The 11,926-nt window shown below is 38.8% G+C and overlaps 1 protein-coding gene across 1 annotated transcript; it reads right to left on the bottom strand.

Annotated features, from left to right (window-relative positions):
- Positions 1-3,674: 3,674 nt before the first annotated feature.
- Positions 3,675-5,241, bottom strand: LOC148031050 (uncharacterized). The gene is made up of 2 exons (XM_087684568.1): positions 5,085-5,241; positions 3,675-4,446 (listed from the first exon to the last, which is right to left on the bottom strand). The coding sequence occupies exons 1-2, from the start codon at positions 5,170-5,172 to the stop codon at positions 4,175-4,177; spliced, it is 360 nt and encodes a 119-aa protein (XP_087540694.1). The 5' UTR covers positions 5,173-5,241; the 3' UTR covers positions 3,675-4,174.
- Positions 5,242-11,926: the final 6,685 nt, after the last annotated feature.

Below are 11,926 nucleotides of genomic sequence, written 5' to 3'. Positions count from 1 at the left end.
GAGGGGTAGAGGAGACTAAATATTCATTCATGCAAACTAAGGTGAAGTATTTGGGACACATTGTCAGTGAAGAATGAATTAAGGCTAATATTAAGAAAGTATAGTGTGTTAAAGAATGGACAATCCTTAAAATACCACTTCTCTTTATGGTTTCTTGGTTTATCTTCTTTTTTCTAGAGGTTTATCAAGCACTATGTAACTATTGCATCGCCTTTAATAAAAAGGCTCAAGAAAGAAGATTTCTTCTGGGATGTTATAGATGATCAAAGATTTAATCGGTTAAAGGAATTGCTCACTCTAGCTCCTACTTTGGTCTTTCTTGAATGAGAGAGAGAGAGAGAGAGAGAGAGAGAGAGAGAGAGAGAGGAATTGAGAGGGAAGGAAGATGAGGGAGAATATTTAGAGAGAGAAATAATAGAGAAAAATATAAAATTTTAATGTTTGGAGTTTTTTTGGCATCTTATCATCACATGGGGGTTGGGGGGGGGGGGGGGGGGGGGGGGAGTGCTTGCTTTCACTTTATATGAACCTTCTATATCATGTGCATTCAAAAGGTGTTAGAAAATACACTTTCCTTACATGTTGTAAGGTAATATAATGACCCCTTTTCCTTTAAGAAACTTACGAATTTTTTTCGCATTATAATTAAACTTTTTATAAATATAATATAATAAAGTTTAATAAGTAAAAGAATCTTTCTATTGAACACATGTGATACATTTACATTTTTTTAGGTGATCTCTTGAGATATCTTCGAGCCTATTTGTGTATATACACCAATAACTCTTAGATTATAAGTTTAATGTTAAGTAAGTTTTGATTATTTATTTTACTATATTAAAAATTAAAATTATTTATTCAATATAATAAAGAAATAAATTTTTAAATTTTTAAATATAAATGTGAAATTTATTAGTTTGATAAATTAAATAATTAAGTATTTGGTTAACACAAAAGAAGAGAGAGGGAGGAGAAGTAGAGAGAGAAGAGAGAAAATATGAGTTTGATAAGAAAAAAGAAAGTGATAAGTGTAATAAGAGAAAATATGAGAAGAGAGAGAGAGAGAGAGAGAGAGAGAGAGAAAGCAAAGAGAGTGGAGAGAGTTGAGGAAGAGAGCTTTGCCATACTTAATAAGTCTACTAAAGAAGAGAAGCACTTTGCTCGCGCGCTAAATTTGCCAGCGTTTAAGCACCGATCACATAGTTCGCGAATCTGACGCACCCAACGATATTCACCTGAATCTTCCAAAGCCTCCTCGAACGTTGACAGTAGGTCAAGCTACATAGTCAATTGTCACGGTGGATATCATGAGCACAATCAGGACAAAGCTAATGCTCTCGTCATCGCTCCTAGAATTATTATAATTGCACTTGTAGCTAAAATCCATGCGGTAGCAATGACGCTGCTCTATCTCCAGAGAGAGAACGATGCGCTGCTCAACAACGCGACCTTGCGTAGTTCATTTTTGAAACCGCATCAGACATGTTCAACCATGGCTTAATCACAGGCTTTGATAATTTGGCTCATCGGTCTCCGAGGTGGTTCAGACTGCACTACTGTATCCACCTTCTACTCCCTTGCCCTTGACCAGATCCTTGCTCTCCCATTTTACAACATCGACATGATAGCTTATGAGCGAGATGCACATTCCAGAGAGGAGAGCCCATTCCATAGTGATTTGCCATCCACGTCTGAGGCATCCACACCACATAGGCTTAGGATGCTCCTGACTCCTCGAGAGCCTTCTCCTAAATGATCAACGTCCGGACAAGGCAAGTGGTCATGAATGAGTAGGGTAAAACACTTATCAATCGTATGCATGAGCTTGTTGTGTCTACATACAGACATGACATTATAGTACGATGGGGAGAGTAGGAACTTGAGAAAAGAATTCAATTCAAAAGGGCTCTCCATAGCGAGTTCTCGCAAAACTATCTATGGAAGATAGATTTTTAGATGATCATATGCAAACGTGCATCATAAAACATCTCTCCCACCTTCTCTTAGAGACATAATATGCCTACAAATCTTGTCCCACTTGGCTTGAGGAAAGCTAGTGGAAATTAATAATGTAGGAAATCATTAAAAAACCCTCATAAGTGAAATGATTAGATGGAGGCAATGCACATGCAAGTTGAGTTTGGCTCGACATATTCACACCTTAGGAGTGGTTGATATGCCACCTTCAAAATAAAATGGACTTTGCAAGTATAACTATTTAGTTTATTTATTTTTTTGTTACATGTTTAGTATTTTGGGATATATATTACTAATTTATTGTATGTTTGTTTTTTTCAGTTCATATATACGGATCGTTCGTCAACTAGAGTGGAGGAGTATGGGCAGCACTAATTTTTTATGTGTGTTGTTCTTTTCAATTCATAATATGGATCCTTTGCTGACTAGAGTGGAGGAGTATGGGTGGTGACATGGCGTGAAGTATCTTATGAACAAGCTATTCCAGCATGGAGGAGAGGTAGTAATGTTTAATCCAATAATCTTTAGTTCTACCTATGCTTACACAATGTTTCATCCAACTAATCTTCATTCTATACCTCTTTCTTATTGCAGTATAGCTATATTGAGCCATTGAGGGAGGATGAGATCTCATCATGTTCTACATGATTTTCTTATGCATTTTTCTCTATGCATGGATATACAAATCATGTTGTACTCATTTCCCTTATATATTTTTCTTTATGTATGGATGTATTCACTTTGTAACATTCCCTTATAAATACATTTTAATTGGGCTTAACATCCCATTTTTGGACTTCAATAGTTATGATCATTTTCGTTTGTATGCATTCATTGGATTTTATATAGGTCTATGCATCAATGTACTAATGCACCTATATATGTGTCTAACCAAATAGTAGACATAGATAGCTCATAGATAGCAAGGATTTGGATGTCCAAAGGGCTAGATTCCTACTTTTTTTTCCCTCCATGTAACTGTTTGTATATCCATTGGTAGGTTTGTACTACGCTTGTCAGAATAAGCATCGGTATGTTAGTTAGAATATACCATCATTTTTTTTCAACGGTTATTCCATTGCTTATTCCAATGCATATATCATCGTACTCCCACCAAAGCTTTTACTAACACTTATTTCATTGGTGAGGCCTAACATTTTCAAGCAGTTTCTCATGTTTTTTTATCATCTTAATTTCGTCAATATACCCATGCTCTGTTGTAGTGCAAAAAAAGAAATAGGGGGCCATTGCTTCTAAAACTCTGAAGCAATTCTAGAACCAACACCTCACTCATTTTTAAAAATATGCTTAAGAGTGCATTTGCTTCCATGTGAAAATTGTAGTCCAAGCTTGTTTGAACAAACGAATAAATTGCTAGGAAATGTTTAGCACATTTACCAATATATTAACAATCGTGCTTACTATTTCATGAAATACATGCAATAATGGACATGGCTCTTTTGACACATTCCTAAGCACTATGTTAGACTTGCTTATCGGTTTTTTTTAAAGCTTAAGAAATGTGTTAATAAGGTTGTCTACAAGCCTAAACCCTTGTAATGAAGAGGGATATATGCAAATTTAGGGGTATATCTCACATCCAAATATGCTTTACATCCATCAATAATGTTATAGGGCCACCAATCATAACTTATACATCTTGAAGCTAAAAGTAAGAATACAAATATATTCTCATTTCTTCTCCATACATATAGGGGGCCATTTGGACTAATCAACAAATTGATGTCTTTCTAAAGTGATTTTTATTAAGGTAAGACAATATACATAGCATAAAGACTTGGTATCTCTTTAAAGCTTGGTAGCTCTCTCTCCTAATTCGATGTTACTCAAGTCAGACTATTGAAAGTGATGATGTAAGTTAGTTTCCAGTGTTTGGCATGACAAATTTCTCCTTGTTTGTTCGCAAACAATCAAAGATGACTAAGTTGGCTAAACGTGAGAGGTTGTCAACATATCGATCATGTTCAATGATATAACTAACGTCGAAACATATCAGTGTGAATGAAGACATTCGTTGAGAATGTGGAATCTAATTAAGGCCAAAAGGAGTTTGGATGATGGGGAAAAGGCCAATGCGTCTATGGTGAGTATGTTGGCAAAGTACAAAGTTTTACAGATAGTCTGTAGTTCTACCTACAGAACATAACATGGTAATCTAATACTGGGACCAAGGTTATCACGACTCCATTAGGAGGCGCCTTCGGCGACCTGCTGGGGTAGATGGGGTTCGTTGGTTGGCAACGGGGCTGTAGTCTTGAAGCAGCCGTCGTCCCGTCGGAGAAGGGCTTCGCTGATTGGCAACGGGGCTGTAGTCTTGAAGCAGCCGTCGTCCTTTCGAACTAGAGGCTGCAGATGAAGTACTAGTAGCTGACTTCATGTTCACTCGGATATTGTTCATGTTGTGCTGCGGTGCATAGTCGCCTGCGAAATCCACAGCTGATTGTGGGCCTGCGTTAGCAATTGATATGAAAGAATTAGAAGTATATGTGGAAGCTACTCAGCTAGATATGAGAGAGAGAGAGAGAGAGAGAGAGAGAGAGAGAGAGAGCTAATACAGAATAATCGAACACGAAAACGTTGCCTCAGGAAGGAGAGAGAGAGAGAGAGAGAGAGAGAGCGAGCCAATACAGAATAGTCGAGCACAAAAACACTGCCAGAAAGAGGTCTATCGTGAGCCAATTCACGATTATCGGACAATAAAACATTGCCCCAGACACAGAGAGAGCGAGCGAGAGAGAGAGAGTTCTTAGCCAATCAAATAAATGTCTATCCATCGCCATTACCTGCATGACTGCATGTTGGAGCCAACAGAGCGAATGACAAAGAAGAAAGAGAGAGAGAGGGAGAGAGGGAGAGAGCTCTTAGCCATCGCCATTACCTGCATGACTGCGTGTTGGAGCCAACAGAGCTAATGACAAAGAAGAAAGAGAGAGAGAGGGAGAGAGAGAGAGAGCTCTTAGGCAGACTGCGTGTTGGAGCCAACAGAGCGAATGACAAAGAAGAAAGAGAGAGAGAGAGAGAGGGAGAGAGAGAGAGAGAGAGAGAGATCTTAGCCAATCAAATATATGTCCATCCATCGCCATTACCTGCATGACTGCGTGTTGGAGCCAACAGAGCGCCAACAATAATGACAAAGAAGAAGAAGAGCTGCAGCCGAACTAGTACTGCCGCCATTGTTGCATTCAATCGAGAAAGAGAGAGAGAGAGAGAGAGAGAGAGAGCGCCTTAGAGAGAGGTTGGAACGATTGTCGTAGCCTCTTTATAAGACGGGAAAAAACAAAACGCGGAGCCCAAAGTCAGAAAATAATTAAATTAATGGGGGTAGAGATTTACAAATTCAGGTCACGAGCTTCGGGCTTAGAAAATAGTTTAGATAATAGGGCAAAAAAGATTCCGGGAGATTTTTATAAAAGAAATTTAGGGACTATGCAAATTTAGGTCACGAGCTGTAAAGTTCAAAGGTAGCACGTATGCGCCGCCCAGTATTTTGATATCCTTAAACAAATCTTTTGCCGACCACCACTCTCTACATGCCACGTGTCATGGTCCCTTTCCCCCCTTCCAAAAGGTCAAACTTTACCTCCCTTTTGGTGCTCACCTTGCCTTTTCCAACCTAACAAACCCTATGCCTTTTGGGTTGGGCCATTCACATCCCTCACCCCTCACCATGCTTGGTGTTGACTTCCACCATATCAGACTTTTCCACCTCACTTCCAACCTACCCTATATTTGTCGCAAATAGTTCTACTTGCCTACCAGTCTCAGTGCCCACAAGCAACAATTTTAGTAGCCCATATGCCAACATCGATGATTTGCGCTTTCCTTTTCTTGATTTTGAAGTTTTGTTCCTCACCTCGTAATGATGTTTAGGGTGAATTTTCTTCACCATTTGTTGATTAAATCAGCCCTTAATTTTGACATTTGAGTTTGTAATAATGAAACTTATATGTATTTCTACAAATGTGAAACCAATATATCGTAGGATATGGATAATAGTATGTGCATAAAGCCATGGCAAGTTGTACAACTCTCACCAAAAAAGTACAAAAGAGTGGTCCTTCACACGTGGATTTGACATGTGGATTTTGGTCCACCCTCTAGTACAAGTGACTCTCCTATTGAATGGTCAACCATATACTCAAAACTTTGGTAAGGATGAGTCACGACTCTATCATCACATAGGTTGTATGAAACTACACCTTGTAAATTTGTATTAATCTCTCCCTTCATTTATATGTGGATATATCTTCAAGCTTCACATTTAGATAATAATGAGACATCAAATTTGAATTCACTAAGCCTAAATGCTCGAATTCAATGATAAAACTCTTAAAATGCCAATTTCCTTATGTCCAATTCATAGCTAAATTAAGCATCCATTAACTTCTTCTCTATTATGATTCTTGTAAGTCCTTTTCTTCTACATATGAAGCTACATTAGCTAATATTATCATCAACATAATAACTCTACTTAGACCAATGCTCCACGTAAAAGGGTTCAAGTGGATAGTCTCTAAATGTTTCGTCTATTTTTGCCATAATATTTTCCCCTCTAACTTTCTTTTAATAGGAAAGAACAAAGGATAAAAAGATGGCAACTTTCTTGGTTGGTTGAAAATCAATTAGCTTTTGAGCTTTTGCAACCCATATTCATGCATGTGTGTGTGTGTGTGTTTTTTTTTTTTGGGAGAGAGAGAGAGAGAGAGAGAGAGAGAGTGTGTGTGTGTGTGTGTGTGTGAGTGAGAGTGTGAGAGAGAGTGTGTGTGTGTGGTGTACATAGAGGGGTTCCAAAAATGTAAGAGTATCACATGAGCTACCCATGAGGGGTATTTTATTTGATAGAATTTTGGAAAATTTTCGAGATTACACATAGAAAAGTGAAGTTTTATTAGACGTTGAGGAAAAACCTATAACTTTCTTAAGAAAGAGGGGTCATTTTTTATCCTTATAGCATGTAACCACATGGGTTTTTTCAATATCCCCTCAACATAAGCCAACATAGGTAATATGTGTGTTTCTCACAAGTGGACCTCTCTAGGGGGGTTTCTTGTAAAATAATCATTTTACAAAAAAGTATGTGTATATGAGTGTGAGTTTGAAGAGGAAGAAATATTAATGTGTTTTACAAGTCAATAAGTAATGTTTAACTAATTCTTTCACACCAACTCATAGAGAGGCTTTTGGAAAGATGTGGTTGGGATCTTTTGGCTTCAATGTTCCTAACCTTCTAAGCATATTGTAGGCATTGCATTCCCCATCATGATCTCCCAAATTAATAGATATGGATTGATCCTAAAACCTTACTCTTGTATGAATATTTTATCACCATGTTCCATGGTTGACCTAATCCAAAGATGATCAAGAGAAAACTTCTCAACCTATCAAACCCGTCAATATGCATTAACACTCAATCTTCTATTCATTTTCAAAAGAGGAAAATCACATAAATTTGAAGGAGTGAAAGAAGCATTACTTTTCTTAAATATTCCATGATGGTTGACATGAAGCTCTTTGCTTTTCTTAAATTTTCCCCTCATAGTATGAGGAATTGACTTACACAAATATTCAAAATGCTAAGATTTACATAGGGATAATCATACACCATATTGAAAGGGCTTTGACTTCATATCTTTAAGCTCCCATCAAAGAAAAATATTGGCCTATAATTACATGTTCTTCCCTTTTTATATCCTTGCTTCTCTCATCTCCAACTCATGAGTTCACTCATTAATCTTTCTATGAGGATGAGTCCAAGATAGGTATAATAGCTTTTGCTATTTTAGGTATCACTCTAGTTAGAGCATTGAAATAGATTTCAAAGATATCGAATGCATATGGAGAGTCAAGTTGTTGCACTTTTTGGAATCATTAGTATTCTAGACATACACATGGTGTAATTTGTTTCAACTTATTATCATGCAACTTTTCTTGAAAATTATTTAAGGGGCATGCTCATTTTCTTCAAAATGGACACATAATGATCATTCCTCATCTTGAAGCTCTCATAATGGGCACATGCTGGTGATTCCTCACAAGAATCTCTCACAGTTTTTAAATAATTGATCATTTATTTTAAGATAAGAAAAAGATGTATACAACATCCATGATTGATATATGGTAACTTTCTTAAAGCCTTGTACCCCAATGTAGCTCCCTTTAAGGCATTCATAAGACTCTTCACATCTTTGAGACTTCTCTCAAAAGGATTGTCTATATTCTCACTGCCAAATCTAGAGCCTTTGTAAAAACCTTTGACTCTTGATAATCAAAATACTCTTGATCACCACCCCTATAATTATAGCATATAAAATCCAACCCTCTTCCATTGTATCTCCTTTGGCACCAAAGAAAAACTTGTTTATAGCACATGAAACTATGAAAATCTACGCTAAATTTTAGCTTCTCAAAGTTTCTCCAAATTTCTTAAAATAGAGGACATGAAAAATGCTAAAAGATATTTTCATAATCTTTATCATTGAAAAAAAACATACGCGATTGACTTGTCTAAACCTCCCAATCTTCTTCTTAGCTAGTGGATTTTGAAAGATCAATCTCCTAAGAAGGAATTCAACCTCTTTGAGGCTGCAAGGTGCCAAAGCCTCTTACATTGCCTTGTCCAAACTTTAAAAGAATCATTCAAAATGTATTTGACCCAATTGTCATTAGAAAACATTTTGCCCAATCATGTTTGACCTTGCCACATATTGTGGGGTTAAGGCATTAGATGAACTTGTATTCTTTAAAAAGTTGCAACTTGCTTTGGTGACAATATCTCACCTTGACTTCTCAACACTCCACTCTAACTTACCATATCTCCTTATCTCCAACCCAAGAAGGTAAGAATGCAAGACTAACTTCGAGGTGTAGTGAACTCACCAACTTACCTTCCCATGTTGTAGTCCAAAAGATTGAAGACTTAAAGATGGCTGTGTGATCCAAGCAACACAATTTGATGTTATCTCTCCTTCGTATCTACTACCAAGTATACCCATGTTGAGCGAAGAAGATGGAGAAGAAGAAGAAAAGGAGCGTCACCTCACTATTAATATTTTGTAGCTTTGGGAATCCACGAACCATAGAAATTTGGGTTGTACTCCAATTTAACAAAAGCATCCAAGTTAGCTAGTTTGTTGATTAGTCCAATAAAGTTAAGTAATCAAATTGTTAAGCATGGAACATCGTGCAAAGTGACCAACAATATGCAATTCCTCTTCAGTCAAAATCTTATCAATAAATTGGTGATGTTACAATATTTATGGCATGTCCAGCTTTTGAGTGAGAAATATGGAGCATAGAGAGGTGATGACATGATAAGTAGAATTATCTTGAGAGGTGGAGACATGATAGGTAACCTTCTTGTTGTAGTTTACTAATTGCATGTCATTGTTTAGCCATCATCGTGGTGCAAGCAAGATCAAGTTGATGTGTATACCACTTTTGCAAGAATAATCTAGAGGATTTACTTTTACGCTTAAGCTTCTTGATTTCTGACTAATCTCTCCTCTTGGTAACTGAAGCGTAAGAGAGAATTAGATGTGATGACTATAATTGTTCTAGTAAAAAGGTTTTTGAAAAATCCACTTGGATAAGGTCATGTTTGTAGAAGAGATACTTCATAAGTGGGTGACCATTTTGAAGCAAGTTGAATCACATGATCATGGGTAAGACCCATATTTATCATAGAAAAAAATTTGAAAAAAATATAAAAAGGTAGAGCAAAGTTGAAGGAACTTCTCAATTGGAAGAGAATTGTCTTTCTTGGTCAACTCTCCAGCCATACAACTAAGATATTTGCATATGAGGGTAGGCTTAAGATAGGTGCCATTTTGGAAAAAATTAGGGGCAATCTCATGACTCATATGCAATCTTCTCCCATTTTTGTTATCTTCAGCTCTTCTCTTTTTTGGATAGTCATATGAAATATGACATTTCTTACCACAATTATAGCATTCTCTGTTATAAATGACATTTTGTCTATTGTGTCCTCTATGGCTCCCCCTACCTCCTCGATACTAGCCTCTATCACCTATATGTGACTACTCCTATGAGTCATGAGATTGTCCCTAATTTTTTACAAAACGGCACCTATCTAAAGCCTATAATGGTGCCATTTTGGAAAATATTAGGGAAAATCTCATGTCTATGAGATTTGTAAGTCCCAAGCCTATCCTTGGCATTGTCTCCTGACCTTTTTGTTTCAAGCATGGCCTTGCTCATTGGTTCTTGTTGTTTGACCTATGCTTGTATCAACTCTTCCAACAAGTCCTTGCTCTCGTTAGTAGGCTTGATTGTTATGTCAGCACCTTCCTTGCCTTTCCCTCGAGGTTCGATGAGGTCACCCTTGCTAAAGGTTGTGACAATCCTCACACCTGGTAGTGTCAAGTGTATCCTCTATGCTACATAATTGGCCTCACACTTGGTCGCCCTTTTGAAGGGTCTTCTTATAGGAGAGTTTCCTTTTCGCAATTAGCATTATTTGGAGGAACATGAAATAGGATAGGCAAGCTCTCAGTTTCAATTGTCGCCTTTTTTTCCTTATTGGCTAGATTGGCCCATTGAGGATCTAGGGTCTCTGTTTGTCTTTGTTTGGGTATGGGCTTTTGGTTGCTCTTTTGCAAGTGAGAATCCATGCTCGTGTAGAGCCATTACTACACTAGGGTCTAATTTGGAGGATTTGTCACGGTGCGCATTTTCTCTCCAACCTACTTGGGGGAGGTGCGGAGGGGACAGAGCCCCCTTTGCGGGGGTCCCGGGGGGGAGGGCGGGGGGATAATTGGGCCGAGTGAAGTGGGCCGAGGGCTGAGTGGTGAATTCGGCTGGGCTGAATGTCAACTTGTCCAAGTGGGGTTGGGTCGAGTCAGCAGGGCCGAGGGCCGAATTCCAAAGTTGGTCAGAATGCTTCACTCGGATGGGCCAAGTGAAAGGCGTCCGAGTGTAGTGGGCTGAATGGTCGAGTGGTCTGAGGGCCGATTGGCCGAGTGGTCCAAGGGCCGATTCTGGGACTCGGTCCAGAATCGCTATCACTCGGACAGGCCGAGCGTGATGTGATTTTTGCCGGACTTCAAAGAATTCTTCGTGCCGATTGATCGAGGACTTCCTACCTGTTGAGCACCTCCAAATCCAAGCTACTCATGTAGGGAAAGGTATGGAATTACCTGGGCTGGGCAAATAACTCCTAGATGACCACATCGAAGTAGATCCATGCAATGAAGCTCTCTCCCTCCCTCCTGCTCTCTTGAAACCTTGCAATGTAAAATGTGGCCTTTCTTGCCACTCCTGGCCCCTTATTACCCTGCCCAAGCCTGCACTCACCTTAGCCTTGCTCCCTTCACCAATATTTAACCCAAATTTTCATTTTGTGCCCTTCTTTTCCCTATTTCGGCCTGTTATACAGCAACAGAAAACCCTACTGTTTGCTCCAATATTTTGCTTCTATCCTTCCTAAATGCAAGAAAAATTCACAAGGGAAATACCTACAGTAGTCCATCATGCTTTTCCAAGTCCAAAAACCAAAAACCTACTTGCTAAGAAGATCAAATACCTCTTCAAACTCCCTCACTTCCTACCTATCTACCTCAAGCACCGGTTTGGGGAAAACCCTACTTCGATGCTCGATTCAAAGCGTGCAAGTGCTCAAGACTTGAATCCGTTGTGGTCCCGAAAACAGAACCAAAATGTGGGAGCTTTCGCTCAACCGCCAAGACCCACGAACCGCTTATTGCTTCAAGCGTTCCAAGCCGAGCACTAATGGCTACCTCTCATATAGCCGACGCACCGTCCATATCCATGGGTGTAGTGAGCTTACCTCCATGTCGATCAAGTTACCTCCTCTCCCGCGCACTCCGGTAGCTCCACGATCCAAGTGCAAGCTTCAAGCAAGCTCCACGCTCCAAGCTCCATTTCCGCGAGCAAGGTAAGAGAAGAGAAG

Source organism: Lygodium microphyllum, chromosome 9, assembly GCF_053477565.2.
Source record: "Lygodium microphyllum isolate KBCC chromosome 9, Lygodium_microphyllum_v1.1.10, whole genome shotgun sequence".
In the NCBI taxonomy this organism is placed as follows: domain Eukaryota; kingdom Viridiplantae; phylum Streptophyta; class Polypodiopsida; order Schizaeales; family Lygodiaceae; genus Lygodium; species Lygodium microphyllum.
The sequence above is the reverse complement of the archived record's forward strand: the minus strand, read 5'-3'. Positions and strand labels throughout refer to the sequence as shown.